Raw genomic sequence first — 27,664 nt, 5'->3', positions numbered from 1 at the left:
TGAAGTTTTATGAGAAAAATGGCTTTGTGACACTGTGGTAATTTGGATTTAGGGAATAAAGGCAAAAATATTGATATATGTACAGTTAAATCACATTTCAATTATAACTGAATTATTTTCTGCAACTCACCTATAGGAATTGCTTAAACCTGACTTATGTATAGTTTGAATAAATTTCAAGGAAGAAAACTGCCTTTGTGAAGAGCTGAAAGGAATAGATTCATATGGAAAATTTTATGAAATAGAGTTCCTTAAAATGGTGGCATCAAGGTAAATTATTTATGGGACAAATAGGTTTTACATATCAAACTAGCAATTTTCTAACAACTCTCTGAAGGTTATGATTTAGCCTATGATACAATGCATAAAGGCACTTTGCAACAGGATATATGAGTGTAAATAATGAGTTCTTTTTGACATGTCGTACACATGGAATCAATATCTATCTTCATGGTCATACCGTCTACTATAACTCATTTTGTGATCAAAATTTTAAAGATTCAGCTGGTGAACACTCCAAATATGGACTGGTCTCTAGTTTCTCCTTCCTTTCCTTAGAGTCCAAGCCAACTTGGATCAACAGAATTGCTCAAAGCCAATATCTTTCAACCCCCTGAGTTTTTCTCATAGGCAGAAATCCCTCACAAGCCGTGATCCTTTCTTTATCTGAATTCTTCATTCCTCATGGCATAGTATTGGCCACTCAACCAATTCTTACTCATGCATATCCCTTTTCCCTTAGTTTTTGCCCAATTATTCCCTGAATATCATTCTCCTCTTTCTCCTCTGAGGGTGTCTTTTTCTTTATTCTGGTTGAGAACCAAAAGCATTGTCATAATCATATGGGTAAGTGTGTGTGAGATATTAGAAAGTACGTATTGGTCTTTGCCCCCGGTTTCTGGCACAGAGCTCCGAAAACCTTTGCAATTTCCTAAGTGATAAGAAGACTAGGAGCATCTTTTGTTGTAATATTTGGTCTTTGACTCCAGTTCCTGACACAGGGCTCCTGAAACCCTTGTAATTTCCTTGGCGATAGGAGTGTCTTTTGTTTTAATAAGGCAACTCTGGGTTCTTGGATGAGGACTAGTTACTGGCAAGACCAAGCCGTGATTAGGCGCTTGGAATTTTCAGCACTGCCCCCATTCTCTTGAGAGGGGAGAAGGGCTAAAAACGGAGTTAATGACTGATGATGCCTACATGATGAAGCCTCCATAAAATCCCAAAAGTATGGGCTTTGGAGAGCTTCCAGGTTGGTGAACACGTGGAGGTCTGGGACAGTGGAGTGCCCAGAGAGGCATGGAGCTCCACACCCTTTCCTACAAATCTTGCCCTACACATCTCTTCATCTGATGTTCATCTGCATCCTTAGTGTTTCCTTTAATAAATTGGTAAATGTAAAGTAAGTGCTTCCCTGAGTTCTGTGAGCCGCTCTAGTAAATTAATCAAAGCCAAGGAGGGGCACATTGGAATCTCCAATATATAGCTGGTTGGTCAGAAGCACAGGTGACAACATGGGCTGGTGACTGGCATCTGAATTGGTTGGGGGGCAGTCCTGTGGGATTGAGCCCTTAGCCTGTGAGATCTGATGCCATCTTCAGGTAGATAGTGTCAGAATTGAGTTAAAGTGTAGGACACCCAGCTGGTGTGGCAGAGAATTGCCTAGTGTGGGGAAAACCTCCACACATTTGATGACCAGAGTGTCATAAATGAAGTGTTCTGTGTGAGCAGTAAAGGAGACACACAGGAAAGAATCACACAATAGGGAAGAATCACATTTTTCCCTACACAGAAAGGAAAATTCTGAGTTTTTCCAATCCATTATGAAAATGCTGGTAATATTTGTATTAACTAAAGAAAAAAATTACATATGATAAAGTAGAACTGAACAAAATAGAAAGCCAAGTCCATCTTCATCATCCAAGGTTCTTGAGGTACTGAAAAGTCTCATTTAAAATATTCACTTGGGTTATAATCTATCATATACACATATCTAAATAAATGAAAAAAATCAGCGCTTAAAAATAAACAAAATTATATCTTAGTCTGTTTTACTCTTTTTATATTTTTCAATGACTAGTTTACTGTATGTTGTACTTCCATTATTTTTTATTTCAGATGTTCTGCATTGCAACTTCATCAAAGATTAAACTGATGTTTATGGGCTAATCTGGAAACCTAAATACAATTTGTTTTGCTACATCTATAAAAAATATGTTCAAATTCCCACTGGTCAACTTATAAAGGGGCCTTTGGAACACAACCCAATGTAAGTTGCAGACATACTGTGTCTTAGTCTTTGTTTCCCACCTCCTCTCCAGGTTAGCACGTGTCTCTGTTTGCAGGTGTGCAGGTGTGTGTGTATTATATTTACCTTTATGGCTACACATAAGCTTTTTCACAGTTTGGAGTTCATAACATCATTTCTTCCTTCTTTCTTCAATAGCTATTTGAATAGCTATTATGTAACAGGTGCAGTTCTAGGCCAAGGGGATATCCAGAAATGAGGCTACTTCCCCACAGAGCTCACTGTCTGTTGGGGAAACAGACATAAACCAAATAATTGCACAAATACATACAAAATGCACATGGTGATAGGTGCTGTGAAGGAAGGTCACACAGAGCTGTGTGAGCATGTAACCAGGGATCTGCCTTATCTCCAGGGTCAGACGCGTTCCCTGGACAGGGTGGTACTCCAGCTAAGATCTAAGGGGTGGGCGGGAGTTAAAAAGGGAAAGGACTTGAGAGGTGATGAGAAGAGGGGAGAGGATAGAGCAGAAAGTCCTCCAGACAGAGAGAACACATGTGCAACGACCATAATGCTCAGGTACTTTTGTTGGCTTTTTCCAAGAGTGACCACTGAGGAACTGGGAGACTTTCAGATTAAATCACACTATGAAAATGAATTGGAGTCATACTAGCAAATAAGAAGACACGCATTTCACAAGCACTTGTACTTTTTTCCCCAGGTATGAAGTACTCCTTAAGTCCTGACAACTACCCTAAAGATGGAATTATGAATATGGCAACTTTTCTACGGGGCTTTGAAGAAAAGGGGATAAAGAACGACAGACCTGAGGACCAGTTGAGTAAAGAGAAAAAGAAAATTCTGTTCTCCTTCTGTGAGGTGTGCAACATCCAGCTGAACTCTGCAGCCCAGGCCCAGGTCCATTACAATGGCAAATCCCACCGCAAACGTGTCAAGCAGCTGAGTGATGGGCAGCCCCCGCCCCCAGCCCAGGGCTCAGGGCCACTGCTGGCCAGCCCTAGCACCAACAACAGCGCAGGTAGGTGGGAGCGCTGGGGCTCCGTTTACCTGGGAGAAATGCTTCTGTTCTAGAAAATGGAGGATTTAGAGCAAGGCTTATCTTTTACCTTTAAACTACCACCACAGTAATATGTATACTTTCCCTACAGGTAAAATCCAAGATCTGTTTGTTACTTCTCAGTATACATTTTTTATTATTATTTATACATATCAGATTAGACAAATGTATGTATTTATATGTATTTTTGTTGGTGGTGCCGTCGAGTCAATTCTGACTGCTGGTGACCCTGTATACATCAGGGCGGAACGCTGCCTGGTCTTTTTGCACCATCCTCCCATCTTCTGGTGCTGTATCAGACAAGGCTCCGCTTCTCTTCACAAGGTAGTCATGGCCAGGTTTTTTGGAAGTTGGTGGCTGGGTCCTTCTCCCTAGTCTGTCTTAGTCTGGAAGCTCCGCTGAAACCTGTCCACCATAGGTGACCCTGCTGGTATTTGAAATACTGGTGGCATAGCTTTCAGCATCACAGCAACACGCAGCTGCCACAATGTGACAACCAACAGATAGGAGTTGCGGTTCCCTGACCAGGAAACAAAACTGGGTTTGTTTGATGGTGAGAGCACCAAATCTTAATCACTAGCCCACTAAGGCTGACTATATGTATATATAAACACACAAAATTTTATATATTATGCCATCGACTTGGTCCTGTATCCCTACAGTGCGTGAACATTTCCTAATGTATTTTAAAATGGATTAGTGATGTCACGTTTTTCCCCTCTCTGCAAAATGAAGCTTTCTTGGATTTCCTTCGTCTGCTTTCTGTTGGGTAGCGTATTACTTGATAGTATGTAAAAAGCTACAGCTTTATTTGTAACATCCCATGATGCAGGAAAGGAGCATTCATCTTGGATGTTAGAGTTGTTACACTCTTTCAGGGAGTTGGCAGTAGCCTGCCCCTGCCGGTGGTGTTCTAACGATAGGAACAGGCATTGCCACAACCAGCGAGACTTGCCTCTGGGCTCTGGCACCTCCACAAGCACTTTCTCTCGCCTCTCACCGCTTCCTGTGGGCTGAGTAGAGCCAGAGGCTTAGGAATTTCCACGTTCCTGTTTCTGCCCTAAATTCTAAACAGTCTTTCAAATCCTTTATCTTATCCTTAGGCAGCCCTTCCTCCACATTACTGGTCATTGGGTATCTTCACTGTGACACAACTAAAGAAAAATGTGAAGTTGACTGTTAGCCATGGTGAAGAATTCTGCAGAAAGGAGGCCTCCTGCCCAGGTTTACCTGGGAGGACAAGATAAACCTCCTCCTAAACATGGTGGGAGAGCTCCAGATTCCACTCTTGCAAGTGTTGGCTCTGGTCATGTGGCTTCAACCTGAAGGGTGATGAGGCAGGGCAGCCATTTGTGGGAATTTCACTGTGTGCTGTTACATATTTTTTGATTTTGTAAAGTTATACCATGATCCATCTTAAGCTCCAGCGAAAATTGTTTGCGCGTGCTGTAAATAAATAATTTTTATATTTCAAGCTAAACTTAACTACTTTTTACCCAGTATATAGTTTCATTTCATTATTTTCCCTCAAGCAATACTTATTCTGTGCAAGAACTCAAAGGAACCTATAGGAGATAAGATACATACTTATTATAATAATGAAAAATTACTTTTCCATTTTGTATTTGTTTATTGTGAAAATAGTTACAGATGCATTAATGTACTGTATTTACATATTAAATATATAGCTGGTGTTAGGTTAAAAACTAATTACTGTTTTATGTCTAAATCAGAGCGTAAACAACCCTAAGTAAAGGTTTGAATGGCATCTGTTAGAATCCAAATATCTGTGCCTAAATTGAGGTTAACCTGTGGCTTCTAATAAGTAGTACAATTAGTAGCTAACATTAATAGAACATTTTCTATGGGCCATATTCTGGTCCTAAGAACTTCATAGGAAGTTTCTCGTTTAATTCTCTCATCACCCCTGAGGTGGGTACTATGATTATCCGTAATTTACAGACTAGGAATGGAAACACACAGAGAGAAAATAATTTGTCCAGGTTTATACAGCATGGAAATGGCAGATCCAGAGTCCCAACCATATTTAATAGTGAAGCCATTATTCTTCATCACTACTTTGCTGCTGTCACCTCTCATGTAATAATAGCCCTCGAGTTAAATTCAGACCTATGTGCTGTAATGGATTTGTGGTCACGAATGGTTGTTTTTATGGTGAATTATCTCACTTTGATGGTTTTGGAAACAGACAGGTCTAGCTCCAATTCATGAATTTCTCCATTGTTCTCCCATGCTAATGAAATGAGCTGGCTGACATAAAATAAATTTAGCTAAGACATACACAGAATAGTATGGATATATGCTATATGTAACACAAGGCTCATCATTTAGTATAACACAATGTATTAATATATAGGAAAATGGGTAAGAAAACAAGACAGCTTTTCAAGTTGTACATTAGGCATAAAGGACAATTTTCATATACTGATAATATAGTCAGTGACCTATTCTCAGAAGACTTGGAGTTAGCACATGATGAAGGCAAGTCACTTAACCTCTGAAAGTGGTTAGCATTAATCCTCTCATCGGAAAACAAAAGTAGGTATAATAATGTCTCCTTCTCTTTGAAACAGAAATTAAAACATAGATGTATGTACAAAGATGATTATGGTGTGATTTATAATTCCAAAATATTAGATGTATCCTGAATGTCCAATAGGAGAAAGGTTAAATAAATTATAGTACGTTTATAAGATGAATGATAGAAACTGTAGTCATTAAAAATTATATTTCTGAAGAATACCTAATGGCAGGGAAACTCTCCATGATCTCATGCTAATGAAACAGCGGGAACTAAAGTGGAATAGACCTTAGTGCTGCTGCGTGTGCATGTGCACAGCGTCTACCGTGTAGCATCTCTGCTTAGCGAGGAGTGAGCCTGACGTGGTTTTATTTTTTCTAGTCCCTTTCTTCAGTTTTGATGTATCAAACGTCTGTTTCCTGCAGGGTAGCAGCTCCCTTTACACCTTCTCAGCCCATAACTTCTCACTTTTGTATATTCAGAGGGACTCTTTGATTTAGAGGATTCAGTTCTATTTATAAAAACATCCATCTCATAGAAGAATTAAGATTTGGCTAGAAGGATGCTTAGAGTGGAGGATGGGGCACAGTCAGCTCTCAGGCTACTACCCCTCCCTTGGTCTGCACTTCTGCCCAGGTAGTGGAGAATCATGGAGGGATGGAGGTGTGCTTACCTCACAGCCTTGGCAAGTGGCAATGCTATTCTTAGTAGGTGATTACTACACTGGTTGTCTCTGTGGGCCACAGGTGCTCCTAACAGACCCCGTGGATGAAGAGCCTGAAATGGTCTCTTACACATTGAGGGTCCCTCAGATTTAGCTATGTCTTCCAGCTTACCCTCAGTTGGTGGCAAAAGGCCCCATTCCAGAACCGTGTGTAGCAGTCCTTTCAAGATTGTGTCTTCTGTTCTCATCTGTGTACCAATTCTTTGGGCTTGAGGGCATGTACAGAGTCTATCTGACAACTAACATTCCTCTTGAAAACCTGGAGCTGCTGGGAGCTCAGGCAGGTAGACATGGAGCAGGGTATGTGGGCTTCTCCACATTTCTTTTCCCTGCTTAGTTACCACAGGTGACACTGGCAGGTCCACTGACAAAGCAGCTACCTAATCAGGGAGCAAAATGCCAGTCTCCCTTTTTCACCCCTTGCTTGGCTTTAAGGAGTGTTATTGGCTGAATTGTGTCCCTCCAAAAAAACATATGTTGGAGTCCTAATCCCCAATACCTCAGAATGTGACCTTATATTGAGACAGAGTCTTGATAGAGGAAATTAAGTTAAAATGAGGTCATTAGGGTTGACCCTAATCCAATATGACTGGTGTCCTTATAAACAGGGGAAATTTGGACAGAGATGCACATAGAGGGAAAATGATATGAAGAGACAGTTGGGAAAAAGGGCCATCTACATGCCAAGGAGAGAGTTTCAGAACAGATCCTTCTCTCACAGTCCTCAGAAGGAACCAACCCTATCACCACCTTGATTTCGGAATTCTAGCTCCAGAACTGTGAGGTGACAAATTTCTGTTTTAGACACCCAGTTTGTGGGACTTTGTTACAACAGTCTTAGCAAACTAATACAGGGAGGAAAAGAGTAGCTCATTTCCTCCCCAAAGGGGGAAAGATGGGTAGTAGAGTCAGCCATCCAATAACTGCTAATTGAAGAGGTAACTCCCCTCCTCTCTGTCAGTCTTAAAGTGTTGGGGTTGGCAAGGGTGGGAGTGGGGTGCACAGGGTAGTGGTTGAGACTTGAGCTGTTCCTCTGAGTAAGAAGTGACTGAGCCCTAACCACTGTCGGTTCTTCCACTAACCTCAGACTTCAGGGTAGCTAGAGGACCTTTAGATCTCAGTTCTGTAATAACAGGAAGATTCTTAGAGGGCACCTTAAAACTATTCTGCTGTGTGTGTGTGTGTGTGTGTGTGTGTGTGTGTGTGTGTGTCTCAAAGTACATCAGTCCCCTTGTTTGTGGGGGATACGTTCCAAGACCCCAGGGGATGCCTGAAACCATGGATAGTACTGAACCCTATATATACATATATATATATATACAGACATACCTATGATGAAGTTTCATTTGTAAATTAGACACCATAAGAGATTAACAATAACTAATAATAAAATAGAACAATTATAACAAAACACTGTAATAAAAGTTACCATAGATCTTAGCAACCTTAGCATATGATTTTTTTCCCTTCCTCATTAAGTCAAGAATTTTCAACTTTTCACTTAAAGGAAGCACTGTATGGATTCTCTTTGGCTTATCTGAATGGCCAACATCACTACTCTCGTGCTTTGGGCCATTATTAAGTAAAATAAGGGTTACTTGAACACAAGCACTGCCATCCCATGACAGTTGATCTGATAACTGAGATGGCTACTCAGTGATTAATGGGCAGGTGAGCAGCACATACAGCATGGATAGGCTGGACGAAGGGATGATTCATGTTCTGGGTGGGACAGAGAGGGACAGCATGAGTTTCATCAGACTACTCAGAACGGCATGCAATTTAAAACTTATGAATTATTTCTGGAATTTTCCATTTAATATTTTTGGACTGTGGTGGATCATGGGTAACTGAAACCACAGAAAGTGAAGCTGCAGATAAGGGGGGACTACCGTACCAATGTAATTTTTTTCCTGCGAGAGGGAGTTGTGATGAGTAGCAGCAAGATCCCTTTCCCAGCACTCTCCCTTGCTAAACATCGTAAGAACCCTCTCGGCTGCAAAATGAGACTCAGAGGGAAAGCAGCAGAGCTTAGATAACTCGCTCTGTGTGTGGAGGATCACCACTCCTTTCCCCATCCAATCCCAAGGGGTGGGTGGAAATAACAGGAACCACAAATGAGTCTTGGCTTCAGACAAAGTGGTGGCATGCTTCCATCCCTCCAAGGATCTACAAAGACAGTAAGATCCCAGTGTTCCTGGCCCCTAGCAAGGGTGGGCAGATGGATCCGAGACAGCCTCCTGATTTCCTGTGGGCTTAGTGAGCACTGAAGCTGCTGTGTGAGCCTGGTTACCTCCTAGGGGCATCTGAGAGGAACAGGAAGCGGCTTTTCCTGCAGCCTGGATTAGAGCAGTGGCAGGAAAATGTTCCCATGTGTCGTGAATGAAGTGCACACCTCCCTAAAGATCCCTCATAGTCGGGAACAAGGGAACACTCCATAGTATGGGCATGAGCTGATAACCAAATACCAGACAGAAATAGGAATATCTCAGCAGATACTTGTGTGTAGAAATGACAGCCAGGCCATAAACTCTCCTATCTGGGCCTTGGCACCACATAAGCTCATGAGCCCCCTCTGCGCCCCAGGCCAAATCTGGATGCAATTCTGGGGAAAGAGTAGGTTTCCATTACCACGTGGGGTGGAGTTTGTATGAGACAAAGGAATTTATCGTTAGCAGGTTTGCCTTTAAAGATTGGCTAAAGTTTTTCAAATAGAAAGGAAATAATAAAAGAATGAAACTTGGCGCTTTAGAGAGGAAGAGAAAAATGGAAAAAGCAGAAATATAGGTATATACAATAACCTATCTGTATTAGTCAAGGTTCTCCAGAGAAACACAATCAATAGAATGTATATGTGTATGTGTGTATTTATGTGTGTGTGTATACATATATAATAAAAAATATTTATTATGAGGAATTGGCCCACACATTTGTGGAGGCTGACAAGTTCTAAGGTCTCTACTCAGAAAGCTAGAGACCCAGGAGAGCTGATGGTGTAGTTCCCATCTAAAGGTTGGTAGGCTCAAGACCCAGGAAGAGCCAATGTTTCAGTTCAAGTCAGAAAGCAGGGAAAAATTGATGTCCCAGATCGAAGGCAGTCAGGCAGGAGGAATTCCTTCTTATTCAGAGGGGTCGGCCTTTTGTTCTATTCAGGCCTGTAACTGATTGGATGAAGCCCACCCACATTAGGAAGAGCAATCTGCTTTACTCAGTCAATAGATTTAAATGTGAAACTCATCCAAAAACAAACTCACAGAAACACCCAGAATGATGTCTGACTAAATATCAGGGCACCCTGTGGTCCAGTCAAGTTGACACATAAAATTAATCCTCACACTATCCTTTTCTGCATGCATTTTATAAATCATATTTGATGATTGAAACAAAAATTATAACCATCTGATACTCAAGACAATGATATTTAAAAGTAAGGAAGTTAAAGAGAACTTAATGGAAGTAATGTTTCTGTACTTCACTTGAAGTAGCTAAATGGTGATGCCAGTAGATTGTCATAAGTCACATGTGTAGATTGTAATGCCCATAGCAACCACTCTGAAAATTATACAAAGAGAGACAATCAAAAAGAATATAAATATATCAAGATGGAGTCCTAAGAAAGCGTTCAAGTAACCCAGAGAATGGCAAGAGAAGAGGAACAGAGAAAGGAGAACCAGAGGAAACAAATGAGGAAATGGAAGATATAAGCACTAACATGTTAATAATTACCTTAAATGACCCAAATATACCAATCAAAGGACAGGGATTTTTAGAGTGGATTAAAAAAATTACCCAACTATATACTGCCTACAAGAAACTCACTTTATAGTCAATGACATAAGTGGGTTGAAAGTAAAATGATAACAAGGAATGTCCCAGGGGCCAGCCTGGTGACACAGCAGTTAAGATCACACGTTCCTCTTTGGTGGCCTGGGGTTCACCAGTGCAGACCTAGGCACCACTTGGCAAGCCATGCTGTGGCAGGCATCCCACATGTAAAATAGAGGAAGATGGGCATGGATGTTAGCTCAGGGCCAGTCTTCCTCAGCAAAAAGAGGAGGATTGGAGGCAGATGTTAGCTCAGGGCTAATCTTCCTCCAAAAAAAAAAAAAGACTATGCCATGCAAACAGTAATCAACAACAAAAAAAAGGGCAAGAGTACCTATATTAATATCTGATGAGGTAGACTTCAGAGTGAAGACAATTACCAGAGACAAAGAGAGATATTACATTGTGATAAAAGGTTCAATCCACAAGGAACACATAATGATCCTAAATGTTCATGCGCCAAACAACAGAGTCTCAAAATATATGAAGCAAAAACAGATACAGCTGAAAGAAGAAATAGGTAAATCCACAATTACAGTTGAAGACTTCAACATCCCCATCTCAGAAACTGATAGAATTACTAGACAGAAAATCAGCAAGGATTTAGAAGATCTGAAAGCACAATCAATCAATAGGATTTAATTAATTTACGTAAAACTCCACCTAACAACAGTAGAACACATGGTTTTTTTCAAGAGTCCGTGGAACACTAACCAAGAAAAACCGTATTTGAGACCATGAAACAAACCTAAACACATTTAAAAGAATTATAATCATACACAGTATGTTCTCTGACCATAACAAAATTAAACTAGAAGCCAATAATAGAAAAATGACAGGAAAATTAAACAGCATATCTCTTAATCCAAGAATCAAGGGGTAAGTCTCAAAGGAAATAAAAAAGACATAGAACTTAATGAAAATGAAAACACAACATATCAAAAGATGTGGGATGTAACTAAAATAGTGCTGAGAAAGAAATTTATAGCACTAAAGGTCTCCAATAAATAAGTCCCTATGTCAAGAAGCTGGAAAAACAAAAGTAAATCCAAAGCAAGCAGAAAGAAAGAAATGATAAAAATTGAGAGCTTCTGCTATGAAAATAGGAAACAATAGAGAAAAATCAATGAAACAAAAAGCTGATTCTTTGAAACAAATCAATGGAAATTTATAAGCCTCTAGCAAGAGGTGAAAAGAAAGAAGACACAAATGGAATAGGTAATATTACTACAGAACTTGCAGCAATTAAAAATATAATAAGCAAATACTACAAACTTATATTCATAAATTTGATAACTTAGAAGAATGAACCAGTTCCTCAGAAGCCAGAAAATACTAAAGTTCTACCAAGATAAAATAGACAATCTGAATAAGCTTATAGCCATCAAATAAATTGAATTCATAATTGCAAAAGTCCCCAAAAATAAATTTCTGGATCCATATGGTTTACTAGAGAATTGTACCAAGCATTTAAAGAAAAATTAACATCAGTTTTACGTAATTCCTTCCAGAAAATAGAAGAGGAAGAAATACTTCTCAACTTATTTTATGAGTCAGTATTACCCTGATACCAAAACCAGACAAAGACAATATAAAAAAAGGAAAACTACAGACTAATCTCTCTCATGAACTTAGACTCAAAAATTCTCAATAAAATACAAACAAACTGATTCCAGTGATGTATGAAACAAATTATACACCATGACAAAGTTGAATTTACTTCAGATTTGCAAAACTGGTTCAACAATTGAAAATCAATAATTATAATCTACCATACAAATAGCTAAAGAAGGAAAATCATATGATCATATCACTTGATCTAGGAAAAGCATTTGAGAAAACCCAACACTCACTTATGATAAAAGCTCTCAGCAAGGTAGAAATAGAGAATTACCTAGATTTAGTAAAGAGCACCCACAAGAAGTCTACAGCTATCATCACACTTAATGGTGAAAGAATACTTTTCTCCAACAGCAAAGTAAGGATGTTCACTCTCACCTCTCTTATTCAGCATTGTACCGGTAGCTCTAGCCACTGTGATAAGGCAAGAATAAATAAATAAAAGACATACAAATTGGAAAAGAGGAAATAAAAGTCTCTCTCTTTGCAGATGACATGGTCTACGTATAAATCCCAAAGAATCTACAAAAGAAGTCATAGAACTAATGTGTAAGTTTACCAAGTTTGCAGGATAGAGAATGAACACACATAAATCAGTTTTATATCTATATGCTAAAAATGAACACATGGAAACCAAAATTTTAAAACAGTATCATTTACAATCACTCCCAATAAAATGAAATACCTAGAATATACACTTAAAAAAACATGTACAGGATCTGCATGCTGAAAAATTACAAAATGCTAAGGAAAGAAACCAAAGAAGACCTAAATAAATGGAGAGACATCTCATATTCATGCAATGGAAAATTCAACGTAGTTAAGATGTCGATTCTCTGTAGACTGATCTATAAACTCCAGGCAATTCCTATCAAAACCCCAGTGAGATTTTTTGTAGAAATAGACAAGCTTGTTCTAAAATTATATGAAAAAGCACAGGCCTTAGAAGAACTAAAACAGTCTTGACAAAGAAGAATAAAGTGGGAAGACTCTCTACCCAATGTCAGATCTTACTATATAGCTAACTTAACTGAGACAGTGCTGTTTTAGTGGAGGTATAGACACATAAATCAATGGAAAAAAGTAGAGAATCCAGAAACAGACCCACACACATATGCTCAGTTGATTTTTGACAAAGGTGCAAAGTAATTCTACGGAAGAAAGATAGCCTTTTCAACAAATGGTGCTGAAGATATTGGACATCTATAGGCCAAAAAAAAAACCCACAGAGAACTTTGAACTAGACCTCATACCATACACAAAAATTAACCCAAAATAGATTACAGATTTAAATGGAAAACATAAAAATATAGAAGAAAATGTCTAGGACCTAGGGCAAGTCAAAGAGTTCTAACTTGATACCAAAAGCATGATCCATAAAAGGAAAATTGATAAATTGGACCTCATTCAAAATTAAAAACTTTTCCTTTGTGAAATATCATGTGAAGAGAATGAAAATAAATATAAGCTACGAATGATGGAAAATATTTGCAAACCACATGTCCAACAAGGACTAGTGTGTAGAATATATAAAGAACTCTAAAAACTCAAGAGTAAAAATGAAATCCAACAATCCAATTATCAAATGGCCCAAAATAGGAAGAGATATTTCACTGAGGAGGATGTACAGGTGACAAATAAGCGCATAAAAAGATATTCGACATCGTTAGTCATCAGGAAAATGAAAAAGAAAACCACAATGAGATTTCACTATATACCTATCGAATAACTAAAGTAAGAAATAGTGACAACACCAAATGTTGGCTAGAATGATGAGAAAATGTATTATGGATACGTTGTTGATGGGAATGTAAAATGGTACAACCACTGTAGAAAATATTTGGGCTATTTCTTATAAAACTAAACATGTAATTACCATTTGACCCAGCAATTATACTCTCGGGAATTTATTCCAGAGAAATGAAAACATGTTCCCACAAAAATTTGTGCGTGAATGTTCATTGCAGCATTATTTGTAATAGCCAAAAACTATACACAACTCTGTATTCGTTTCCTAAGTCTGCTGTGACAAATTACCACAAACTTGGTGGCCTGAAACAACAGAGATGTATTCTCTCGAAGCCTAGAAGTCTGCAGTTTGGCAGGGCTGCGCTCCCTCCCGGGGCACCGTTCCTTGCCTCCTTCACCTTCTGGTGGCCGCCCTGGCACTCCTGGGCTGTGGCTGCATCACTCCCATCTCTGCCTCCACCTTCAGACCACCTTCTCCCACGTCTGTGTCTTTTCCTCTTCTGTCTTGTTTCCGACCTCCTTCTGCTTCTCTCTTGTAAGGACGCTTGGCTTTGGATTTAGGGGCCCCCCCTAGATAATCCAAGATTATCTCCTCATCTCAAGATCTTTAACTTAGTCTCATCTGCAAAGATCCTTTTTCCAAATAAGGTCACATTCACAGGTTCCCAGGATTTGACATGGATATCCTTTTTTTTGAGGAAGATTAGGCCCGAGCTAACATCCATGCCTATCTTCCTCTACTTTATATGTGGGACGCCTGCAATAGCATAGCTTGATAAGGGGTGTGTAGGTCTGCGCCTGGGATCCAAACCAGCGAACCCCGGGCTGCCAAAGAAGAGCATGCAAACTTAAGCTCTATGCCAGTGGGCCGGCCCTGACATGGATATCTTTTGAGGGTGAATTCTTAAACTAACTGTGGTACATCGATACCCTTAGAATACTAGTCAAATAATAAAAATGAATGAACTACTGACACTCTTAACAAGTTGGTTGATTCTCTAAGGAATTATGCTAAGTGAAAAAAGTCAGTCCCACAAGGTTGCATGCTGTCTGTTTCCATTTGTATAACACTTTTGAAATGATAAAATTTTAGAACTGGAGGACAAATTAGTGGTTGCAAGGGGCTAGGGATGGGGGCAGATGCCAGGAGGGAAGTTGGTGTGGTTATGAAAGGTCCACATGAGGGATCCTGTAGCAGCAGATACACAAACCTGCACAGGTCACACACACACACATACAAATGAATACAAGTAAAACTGGGGAAATGTTCTGAATAAGATTGGTGGCTTATATCAATGTCAATATCTTGACAGTGGTATTATTCTATAGTTTTAAAAAATGTTGCCATCATTGAAAGCTGGCTACAGGGATTCAAGGGAACTCTCTGTATTATTTGTTACAATCGCCTGTGAATCTCTAATTAATCTCAATAAAAATTTCAATTAAAAAATCATAGTAGAGCCCAGCCGCCTGGCGTACTAGTTAAAGTTCTGTGCTCTCAGCTTTGGCAGCCTGGGTTCGCGGGTTCAGATCTTGGGCACGGACCTATTCCACTCACCAGCCATGCTGTGGAGGTGTCCTACTTCCAAAAAAAAAATAGAGGAAGATAGGCACAGATGTTAGCTCAGGGCTAATCTTCCTCAGGAAAAAAAAAAAAAATCAAAATAAAGGTGACCACTTAAAATGCCCATCTTCTAATAGCATTATCAGAGATGATAAAGAACACAAATTTCAGGGTTTTGCTTCTTAAAAATTATCAAGTATCTACTTTACAGAGATTAATAAAACACATTCTATTTTCTTAAGTGTCAAGAGAAGAGAGATATCTAAATAAATGAATGACAATATGGTATGCTAAAAACAATGATTGATCCACATATAAGGTATATGTGGCAGAGAGAAAAGGATGGTTAACTTTACAAAGGTCAGGGAAGGCTTCCTAGAGGAGGTGATATTTGAGGTGAATATTCAAAGATGAGTTTCAAGTTATTCAAGGAAAAACAACATTTCAGGCAGAGGGGAGAGCAGTGCACATGCATGGAGGAATCAATTATAGTTTATTATTACTGGAGTGAAGGATGATTGGGGAAAAGGAGGAAGATTCCTCTGGCAAAGTAGAAAGGAGCTAGGACAGAAAGAAGAGTCTTCCTTGCCCTTTGGCAACAGAAGTGTAAGAAAAATACAGCTGCCCAAACATACATGTAAAAAAATATCAGCGACAGCTGCTGGAATTCACAGCTCTCACAAGTTCTCTTTCTATCCACTCTGGTTTATGTCAACCAGCAGCCTCCCTGTCAAGTCCAGACATCCCAGCTTAGGTGTTGCTTCCCAGGATATCACATGACTGCACAGAGATGATTTTCCATGGCCTACATACAGCTTCTCAAGTCCAGATAAAATTGGCCACAGTTATTCTCTATGTAGGGTGGCTAATGACCCTCATCCTGCCGTCTGCTATCAAAGGCTGAGACCTATTCTTTATCCTGGCTGCCCACTGCTGTAATATTTCCCCTCCAGCCCTATGCCATTCACCATTCTCATTTTCTGAGGTGGATCTGTACTCAAGAAATTTAAAGCAATTGATGTGTGATGACTGATAATCGAACCGAGTGGTCCTCAACATTTAGCATGCATCAGAATCACCTGGAGGATGTGTTCAAATACAGATTGCTGGGCTCCATCCCCCGACTTTCTGATTCAGTAGGCCTGGGGGGGGGGGGGGGGTGAGGGGCTGAGAATTTACATTTCTAACAAGTTCCCAGAGGATGTGGAAGTTCCTGGTCTTTGAGAACACCAAGCTAACCGATTGAGGAGGATTTATACCCAGAAAAGGAGCTTCTTACCTTAAATAAATTTGTAATTGGGAATTGGCCAGGAAGGAGAAACGTGGCCTTCTCGGGCTCCTTGTCTTCCCCTAGGGCATTCACTCACTCGTGGACAGAGAGGGATGATGTCATGGGAATAGAGTGACAGCCCCCCATCCCCGTCAACCAATCCCTACCCCTAATCCCAGCATCCCTGGGAACTTTACAAGCAACTCTGCACCTCCTACAGTATTATAAAGACAGTGAAGGCAGACCGAAAGGCTGTGGTTAAGTGGATGACTGATGCCTTAGTTTGTGCCAATATTGTGCTAAGAGGGTCATCTCATTTGAATCCTCACAACAGATTGACGAGGAAGGTACTGCTATTATGTACAATGAGAATGAGGAAGAAAGAGGTGAGATAACAGCTGGAAGAGGCAAGGCTGGGATTTGGAGCAAGTCAGTCTAACCTGTGGCCTGATTCCTCACCATGGTGTTATTGCCTTCCATCTATGGATATAAGTTGGGTGGGGGAGAAATTGCCTGGTTTATGCTTATTGATTCCTGCTCCATCAGTGTACCTGATGTGGAAGTTGAGTCAGAAACAGAGACTTAAGTTCTCTCTGGATGCAGCCTGTTTGTGTGGTCAGACTGGCTTTTTCTGTTCAGAGGCTTTCCCCACATATCAGTCAGTGATACGTGATGCTCTGTACCCTTCCCTTCCCATCAGAAGCAGGTAGCTCACCAGATAGAGTAATAAATGTTAATTTTACATCTTATTCTCCTTATATCCTCAAGGAACGTTTGTGCCTATCATGGAGAATCAAGTCGCCCCAAGTATGATGATGGGGAGGACTGATTTTATTCTGGAGATTTTGAGATCCATATTTCCTCAGAATGAGGAGGGCTGTCTCATAGGGGGTGACCTCTGATCCTGCCCTTGGCAGTGGTTTGGCACAAATAATGTTTAGAACTATGAAAGGTAAGGGCAAGAGCTTGGAGGTTCTGCTGAATTGTCGTAAGGGAGACACATCTGTACTTGATTTGAGGAGTCAAAAACCCCCTCCTTGATTGGAGGTTATCATGAAAGACTGAAATAATGACTTTAGGCCTCAAATCCCAACAAGATAAGTATGATTATCCTCACATTGTAGATAAGGAAGGAGAATGAGAGTGATTGAGAGGCCTTTCCGAAGGCCACACAGAGATTCCAAGTTCAGGATCTGTCTCACAGTCTACATTATCTCTCATTACCTCTCATAGCTTTTTACAACAAATTCTTCACAAAGTAAAAATGAAAAGAATTCAGGACTATTTCCTTATTATCAGTGTTTGGTTTTTCCAGTTACATACTGACTAACATGCCCATTTTCTCTCTCACCTTCAATTAATTCCAGAAGAATTTCTAATCTCATTGAGGTTAAGCTTTTAAGACTAAACAGCAGTTAGTCAAGCAAAGAAAGTGGAGAAAAGTGATTCGAAGGGAGTAAAGAGAAGGTGTAATATCTGAAACTGAGAAAGAGCTTGACATGTACAAAAAGCTGAGATGTCTGTGGCTGAAACTGAGTGAGAGAATTAGAAAGACGGACAGGAGAATTTGGGAAGGAAGCAGAAGCCTTTAGAAATTTTTTAAAAATTTTATTTTAATCATGATTCTGTGGGTCAGACGTTGGGGCTGGGCTCAGCTAGGTGGTTTTTGTCCTGGACTCACACAGCTGCAGGCAGCAGGCACATCAACTGGGTTGGAAGTTCTAAGTTGGCCTTACACACGTGTCTGGCATTTGGTGGTGGCTGTAGGCTGAACTGCTCTTGCCAGTAGACTGTCCTCTTCAAGGAGGTTACAGAGGTCATAGAACAGCAAGAGGGGAATCTGCAACCACTTGGTTCCGTTGGTCAGAACTAGTCACAAGACCAGTCCAAATTCAAGTGGTGGAAAAATAGGCTCTGCCTCTTGATGCGAGAAGTGGCATCTTTTATTTGACCTTAGGAATTTTGAACTGAGTTTGAGTAGATTGTGAGTTGAGGACACTTTAGGGGCAGAGTGGAGAGGATAAGGATGATAAAACCAGGGGATTTTGCAGCAGGAAGTAGAGGTAATGGTTTGGAGGTGTGAATGGAGAGCAAGATTGTAACATGGGTTGTCAGTTGGAGCATCATGTAGCATGTTCTTTTCTCTATTGCCATTTTCTGTCCTTCTCTTTGATGCCTCTTGGATCCTTCAGGATTCTCAGCTTTTTATTTTCCCCGTCACTTCTGAGGAGAGTCTTATTTTCATTCCTATTATCCATTCAAGGAACAGCTTCTAGGGTCAGCACCGTGATAGATAGGTAGTATGACTATTGAAATATGTGTGTGTGTTTTTAAATACATAGGCCAGATTTCTCATATTCCATCTCATTTATATTTAAAATGTAAAATTTGTGCTCAAAGACATTTTCTCAGACATGTTTGAACTTTAGAAATTAAACTTGAAACTGCAACACTATAGCATGGCCACGAGATGGTGCCACAAGCATATTGAAAGTAAGATATTTCCCTCATTCCAAATCCCACATTTTGCTGGAATTTATTAGTGAGAATGGAAAGCAAAGAAATACTCATAAAGGGGTGAGGATATGTGTGGTGGGTAAGAGTGTGTAGGCAGGAGCATGCTTGTTCGACAGACTTTTTAAGCATCTTCTATGCATTAAGCACAATCTATAGGGAAGATATTGGGATGTATGTGTGTGTGTGTGAGCATGTGAAAGAGAGAGAAAGGACTATGGGGAAAATTTTTCTCCAGTTTTCAGGAACAAAAATGACTATTTAAGTATTTTAATATTGCCCCCATTTGTGAAAAATTGTAGTCCATTTAAGAGATATTAGATATGAACATAAATAGTTAATGAACAAACAGGTTGGTGTGATAGATACTGAGAAAGGGCTAGAATTCATCAATATGATAATGTCTTTTACTTTTTCAGTAAAAACATATGGTTTTAAATGCTTGCTTTTTCTTCATTTTTGATGAGTCAGTTTGCCATTTATCATCTAACCGGGAAACATTTTGTAAAGTACAAGTACCACTGTGAAAGCATAACAACTCATTGATAAAGGACCAGTGAGTTTCTACCAGTAAGGGCTCTAGGTAAATAAAGCATTTCATTGTAGAGGCTGGTGGGTTAAGTTATTTAAAATTCACTTATTTCCTTAATTATTAGTCCATAAAAATCTTTTCATGGAATGATACTTATATAGACCATTCATTAGATAGTGCCCATATGACTTCCTATAGTTTTCCACGAGGGGACAGACACAGACGGGGAAAATGTCTTGGTCAGAATATGCCAGATTGGTCCTTGAAAAGAGGGCATGTGATTTCCTTGGTATAAATCTCAGATCCCTATGAAAGAGTCCAGGAATTGTCTTTTACTTGGAATAATTCAGACCCAGTGATGATACAGTAGAAGGATATTGATATACATTTCCAACTCTGTAAGTTTCCAAGTAGTTTTCAAAATCCTATTTTTATGCTTCCAAATGAGAATAGAGTTAGTGCCCCACATCCATATTCCCTAGGCTAATTTAATTGAGGTTTATCTTGTAGAGCTTATTGAGGTTGAGGTTTCTTATGAATGAGGGTAGAACAATTTGGAAATAGGATAGAGGCTGAAGTTCTAACTCCAACTCCCCAAAATGCTTGGATATAGAGCCCCAGCCATTTTGGATGCTGTCAGAAATCTAGAACTACACCAAAGGTACAACTGAAAAAGTCATTCTAGAACAACTACATATTCTGTGCATGTGGTTTAAAAATGTTAAACAGGAGTGTCAATTATATAAACACAGATCTCAAAGGAATCGATATATAAAGGAGTTTGAATGGAACTTTCAAAAAACAAAAGAATTAGGGGCTGGCCCCGTGGCCTAGTGGTTAAGTTCGCGCGCTCCGCTGCAGGCGGCCCAGTGTTTGGTTGGTTCGAATCCTAGGCGTGGACATGGCACTGCTCATCAAACCACGCTGAGGCAGCGTCCCACATGCCACAACTAGAAGGACCCACAATGAAGAATATACAACTGTGTACCGGGGGGCTTTGGGGAGAAAAAGGATAAAATAAAAAATCTTTAAAAAAACAAAAAAAACACAAAAGAATTAAAAGGAGTGTTTGGCCCTTTTCTGGTGAAGGACAAATAGACTTTGGATTTAAGAATGCTTTGGACTATGAACTTTTACATAAATCCTATGTATTAACAGATAAATGTTCCTTCATATCAAGTCTTGGTGTTTTTTCTTGAGGAAGATTAGCCCTGAGCTAGCATCTGCCACTAATCCTCCTCTTTTTTCCTGAGGAAGACTAGCCCTCAGCTAACATCCGTGCCCATCTCTACTTTATATGTGGGATGCCTGCCACATCATGGCTTGCCAAGCGGTGCATAGGTCTGCACCCAGTATCCGAACGGGTGGACCCTGGGCTGCCGAAGAGGAATGTGCGAACTTAACGGCTGCACCACCAGGCCAGCCCCTCAAGTCTTGGTGTTTAAAAACCAAGTACTGACACCTTTCAGTGTGGAAACTGAATCTTAGGCAATTATAGTAAGTGTTTGGGTGGCTGAGTGATTTGAATCATCAAAGGCACACTTAAAATCTTGGTGTTTTTTTTTTAGAAGTGTTACCTATTTTAAACTCATCTAGGGAAAAAGGCTTTTGGTAGCTGGCTCAATAGGAATTTAAAATTAGTGAATTTAGTTTCTCCCTATGAGATGAATGTGTTGTCTTCCTGACTGACCAACTTTCTTCTCACAGAAATTCTACTCTCATACCTTGACAGCATCACAGCCAAGGAGACTGCTAAACATTGTTCCAAGTTAGGCATTGCTGTGTGGAATGTTACAACTGACCAGGGGATTGGTGTTCATCCTTGGCACTTATGGTTTTTCTGGAGCTGGTTCTTCAGGTAGCTGTGAATCATGGTGGGCTGGTTATTGTAGTTTGTTTATGGGCTGTGTGTGATGGCATTCATCTCTTGTTGACCTACTTCATTTCAAGAGGCTGTCCTCTGGTAAGCCTGCCTTGTAACCCAGAGATCCTGGCCTGTAGATGCTGGAAGTTAATCTGTTCTTATGTAGACATGACGTAAAAGCTATGAGGAGATGTGGATTTTGATCCTGGGGAGTTATCCACTCTATGGGATAGTCAGTTACTTTTAGAAGCTGCCATAATTCTGTCAAACCACCAGGGCACTGGTGGTTTTCAGTTGTTAAAGAAAGTATTCACCAAATTGTGTTGTACTGTCAAAGTGAATTAATGTAGTTTCCTTCTTCACCTGGAAAATGACTTCATGATCATATTCTAGATACTAAGATTAAAGCCACACGTTCCACTATACTTTGTACAGAGAATAAGAAGACCAGTGTTCTCATAAACGCCTCTGGGAGGCCTCCCCATTGCAGTCTGGGCCCCAAAAAGCACTCAAGAAACACTTTTATTTTGGAGGAGAGTGCTTATAGTTTTTAATTTTTTAAAGAAAAAATGTGTATATTTAAGGTGATGCTTTGATATACAGAGTTAATGATTACAGTCAAGCTAATTAACACACCCATCTCATCATATAATCACCATTTTTGTCTGTATGTGTGGTAAGAGTACCTGAAATCTACTTTATTCGCAAATTTCCAGCATTCAATGCAGTATTGTTTACTCTAGACATCATGCTGTACCTTAGATCGCTAGACTTATTCATCCTGCATAACTGCAACTTTGTAGCCTTTGACCAACATCTCTTAGAAGATGGTGAATGTTTATAGGCCCAAAGTCTTAAGTCTCATATCAACACTTTTCTATGTTAACGTTCTTTAATGTACTTACTTCAAAAAGCATTTACTTGGGAAATACATTCATAGGAAAACTCCAAGTAAACACAACATAATATTCATGTTTCTTGGGAATAATCTTTTTAAAAATTGGTTTTAAAGTTAAACAGTTTGAATATCAATGGTAAAGAACATAACTACATTTTTTTTCTACAAGTGATTTTGAAGAATTCCTACATCAAATAGTATACAGCATATAAAAATAAAATACAGCCCTTTACTTTATAAGGTAGTTTATTTTTTTGTTTCTGCCATTCTCACATGTGATGTTTAACATCATTGATGTTTTGTTTTGGGGTACAATGAGAAGAGGGTGAGATAGCTCAATGTTTTATGCCTCATTCTGAAAATACATTTTTCCTTTTAAAATTTCCTTTTGAAAATTATCAAGTGGTTGCTAAAAGAAATATTTATGTCAAGTGCCTTTTACATTACTGGGTATAAAGTAGGTGATCAATGAGTGGTTGATATTATTATCATTATGTTTTATTTTCCTGATGCAATAATTCTGAATGGCTTCTTCTTGCCTTCCATTCCCATGCCCTAGTTTTGCCATCTTGCATTATCGCCACATCTCTGCTCTACTGTGTGTCTCAGTCTTCATAGCACCTTCTTTCGTACTTTTTGCCCATCCTATAAAGCAATGTTAATCTCCAAATCTCTTACCCAAGCAAGAGAACACTTCCTTAGGTACCATTTTCCAATCCATAGCCTTGTAACATTTAGGTAAACCTTTCTACAGGTCCACAATCTCTTACCTACAATTCCTGAAATCCATGAAAATAAGAAGGTTTTGTAATGCATATTGATGGCAAAATCTGACCTGAACTGATGTGAAGTTAATAATAGTCTTCATTTATCCCATCAAGTATGAATATGCACATGTTTTACTGCAGAAGTATTAGCGTGTCTAGTTATAGAGTGTTGCCCCAGACGCCACTGGAGGCATTATATAACTCATGGTGTATGCAGAGTTCTCCTTCTAAAATCTGAAAACATTTGAATTCTGAAGTGCATCTGGCACCACAGGTTTTAGATAAGTGATTGAGGACTTATAATCAAATATTACGGTTTCTTTTTAAACTTTTATCTTATTAGTAGGGAGCTGCCTATATGGGAAGAGTTTTAGGTACGTAATCTCTCATGGACGATTTTCTAAGACAAGAAAAGTACAGAGAGAGAGAACACTGAGCAATTGCTGAATCAGTCAGTAATGGCCAAAGCCAATGTTCGTAATACATTCAAATGTCGTCCTAGGGGCTTCATGAGGCACAAAACGAACGGAGTTCAGGCAGCGAAGGTAACTACAAAGGATAAGTGCATTTTTCTGTGACGTCGGTATACATACACACACACACACACACTTGCCTGTGTGTATATCCACTCATGCATTTCTATAACTGTCTCCAAGGAAAGGTGTCTAATTAGCAGACTGTAAGGTGTCAACTCTACACATAGGGACATGATGAGGATACCCATGGGAGTGCCATGTTTAACGTTGCTCTAGAATGCTGTGTTATGTGAACGTATGTTGTTGCATATTGCTTTCTTTTATACAGATGTTTTAGACTGTAGACTCTACTAAATGTGGCACCTAAGAGATAGCAGTGTTACTAGAACTGAACACGGTCATTTACAGAAGATCCTCAAATCAGGAATTGCCTTTCAATAAAGGCAATTTGCTCTGCCTTTAGAGTTTCACTGAGAACCTAAAACCCATTAAAAAAATCTGCATAGTACCTTAAATGTGTGCTTTATTAATGCTGCCTACTAGGAATTTCTTCCACTTATTTTTGTGATTTTTTGATAAATGTTTTATGTCCTTTTTGCTTTGCACTTTGCATCCACACATCAAAGCTCTACATCTTGTGATCTCAAATCATTGCTGCAACTTTCTGGGCTATAGCTACCTTGTGCCTTTTTAAGACTATGTCAACTGGCTCTTGCCTCTTATATTTCAGTAACAAAAGAGGAAAATTGGTGAAAGGTAAAGGTAGAAATCTGGGGGTGGCTGGGATGGGGATATATGGATCTAATGAGCTATAGACTTTTTAAAAATAATAAACAGTCAAAGACTATGATGTTAAATATATTCTCTACCTTGTATGTTTATTTTCTTGTGACACAGAATACATTTAAATCTTTATTGTTTAAGAATTTGTCTTAGAGTAAAATTGGTAATATTTTGCCCTGGTGCTAGCATAGCCCTGCACATTTTTACTGTCATTATTATTTTAATTTAAAAACAGGCACTTAGGGGTTAAAGGATATTTAACTTGCTCTTTAATGGACATCTGTGTCAAATATATGGAAATTTTGGGCTTATAATTATAACAGCCTCTAGTGATTTCATTTGTCTATGGAGAGGTCCCAGGAACCTACAGCTATTTTGATTTTTGCAGCTTTTATCATAAGTCCTTATAATATAGACTGCTGATTTCTTCTCTGTATCCTGCTCATTGTTGAAAAGCCAGAGCTATTTTTAACATTAACACAATTTCAATAGATGATTCTTCATTCCATAAGGTTTGGTGCTAAATCTGTGGAGCCTTTCATAATCATATCCTTTTTGTGGTTTGCTTGAATTTGATCACAGTGGCTGATTTCATGCATTGATAATGAAGGCTTAGGTTGCCTGTTTCTCGGCATAAATCCACCTCAGACTTGTAGGTTGACAGTGCTTCTGGTTTCAGCACACATGGAGATGTAGAATTGAAATTGCTCTGCTTTCTTTACAAATGACTCAGAGTGTGCTTGTCCTTCCCTAAAATGTTGCCAGCGTGTAAAGGATTTTCAATGAGCAGTGCAATAAGCCAGCATCTGGGAAGGTTCGGAGCTGCACTGATATAGCGTGCACTGTCACACACATAATCAGAGCCGAAGCCAAGTCTCGGTAGCACCGTGCTTTACACTGGTCACATCCTGGAAGTTTTGTTTATCCAACTTGGTTGCTCTTGAAGCTGGTGAAAGCCCTGCCAGGATGTGGAGTGGACTTCCTAGCAGAGGTGAGCATTTTTATTCTGAAACTTGGATGTTGGGATCTGGGCTGGCAGTAACACATTCTTTTGTATGCTGTGTTGAACCCTGTAGAGTTATCAATTGTGTGTATCACGTTGCGCTGACAGATCCAAAGGGACAACACTGAAGAGCAAGATATATGATTCTTTAATTTTATTGGGAAGTGAACTCCTTCAGTGGGTTTGATAGCATTCTTTTCTTTCTGTGCTAGCTGTTTGCCGAGGACATCTTACCAGTAGGTGACTTCCTTTGCATTTTAAACATTCAGAACAAGTCAGTGATATTATGTGATTTGCTATCATTACTGAAAGTAGGAAATTAGCAGTGTTATTATGTGCTTCAAGTATATAAAAAAGGCTATGAACTAAATATACTTTGTAGAATCTTTGACATGAAAAATATATAGAAGGAAATAAGTGGTGTTTATGAGATAACTAAGAAAGTAAGGAAATGGATTACATACTGGAGTTGACACCTTGTTAAGCTTGATTTAATTGTTAACAATTAAAAGTTATGACCTGTCGTGCACTGGACAACCTATAATAATTGCTTTCTAGAGATGGTAGACTGCATGAGAGAAGGAGAAAATTAGCAGCATTTCTTCATAAAGCGTTTTAATTAGACGTGACGTTTTAAATGTAGCAGACTTCATCATTTAAATGTAAATAAAGTACTGACACTCACCTGGGATGTTAAATTACTAGATCATCATGCCCAGAAAGATCTGATGTGGCATTATAAGTGTAGAGTATTTGAAAGCCAACTAGATAAGGGCAAGCTCAAAGTTAGCCTCCGAGTAGATGGAGTCCTATTGCTCAGGCTTGCTTATGCTCTTCTAAACTCTAATTCCTGCACGATGAGAAGCTGTTTCTAAAGAAGAAAGGACTGTGAGAGTTATGATGTATTCAAATAGCAGTGTGCGTATTAAGTGCATGTTTAGTATGTTAGGTCTGCAGAGAAATCTATTTTTATTTGATTGGAAGCTCACATGGCACATGGGGTGTGTATATATATATATATATATGTGCATGTGTGTGTGTATGTATGTGTTTTTCCTGCTAAATTTATTTGAGGCAGCTGTTTTATAGCTTTCAGCTCTAAAGTTATAGATAAGTGTGTATTTTCTTGACAGAAGATTCGAGAACCCCGTTTACTGCCGGTACATGTAAAGCTTGGCTAAGCAGACGCATCAGGAGTGAGCCATTTGTGTTCGCCAATCTGTCTCAGCAAGTCCCAGGGCCACTATCTTGCTAGAAGCCACTGTGTGCTTTTGAAAGCATGAAATTAGTTTTATACTGAGCACATGGTTTCTCATTTAGCAGCTCTTTTTATGGTAATGGTCAATTTATGGTTCACTGCCAGAATTTCGGTGTTCTGTCAAAGCTGATAGCTTGTGCTAAGGTGTCTCCATGAGATAAATTTTTTAAAAGTGGAGGTGGGGGAACCTAATTAGACCCTCAAGAAGAGATTCTTGCCTTTTACCTAGTCTACTTTCTGAATGCATTATCATTTGTCCAAAGTTCCTTTATATTGTTTAGTCTAGGACCTACAGGCTTAAAGTTGCTAACATTTACCACTCTAGACCTTACTTGATGTTGATGTAGGACATCAAAGAGCTATTTTCTTAAATGTAAAGTATCTGTTCGTCTTTTTGCAATGCATTTGTAGAAAACTACTCTATTAGTGCTGATCATATTGTGCAATTCATCATTAGGCTTATCTACTTGTTTGGTGATATATCCTAGAGCGCCCACTGTAGGAGAGAGTGCAAGGCTTTTGTAGATTTTATAGTTGATATAAACTAACCATACTTTATAATATATATATGTGCTATGAGGAGAGTTGGTTAAGGAATAAAATTAAACAGTCTGAAGATGGATTAAAAATGTTGAAAAATGTCTTCTTTCATACGACTGTCTCATCTTGAAAAGTAAAAGCTCTCAAATGCTAAAATTATAGAAATATTAAAAATAGTTTTTATTTGTTTCCACACAGTGATAATAGATGAAATGCAGTTGTAAATGTTGTAAGAATGATTTCCTTAGCTTTCTCTTTCCATCAGAAAATAACCCTTGTTGAAAATTTTGCTGGTCATAATGCATTTTGAAATAGAGGTGATCAAAATTAACTACCAGGACGTTTGATGAAGTATTTACTCATGTGTTTATTCTTTGCATGGTAATAATGGATATATACAGGTGGATTAGGG

The 27,664-nt window shown here is 39.1% G+C and overlaps 1 protein-coding gene across 5 annotated transcripts in view; it reads left to right on the top strand.

Moving 5' to 3' along the window:
• ZNF385B (zinc finger protein 385B) overlaps positions 1-27,664 on the top strand; it is a 385,907-nt gene that overhangs the window by 82,226 nt on the left and 276,017 nt on the right. For 3 of the 5 annotated variants that reach the window (XM_046659659.1, XM_046659662.1, XM_046659660.1), the window contains exons 2-3: positions 2,116-2,266; positions 2,967-3,284. In XM_046659659.1, coding sequence (XP_046515615.1) covers positions 2,969-3,284 — 316 coding nt within the window. In that variant the 5' untranslated portion in view covers positions 2,116-2,266; positions 2,967-2,968. Of the gene's footprint in view, positions 1-2,115; positions 2,267-2,966; positions 3,285-27,664 lie in introns of those variants that run through there. The other 2 variants (XM_046659661.1, XM_046659664.1) reach the window with 2 other exon arrangements.

This window comes from Equus quagga, chromosome 4, assembly GCF_021613505.1.
Source record: "Equus quagga isolate Etosha38 chromosome 4, UCLA_HA_Equagga_1.0, whole genome shotgun sequence".
In the NCBI taxonomy this organism is placed as follows: domain Eukaryota; kingdom Metazoa; phylum Chordata; class Mammalia; order Perissodactyla; family Equidae; genus Equus; species Equus quagga.
This window is presented reverse-complemented; position numbering and strand designations above follow the sequence as displayed.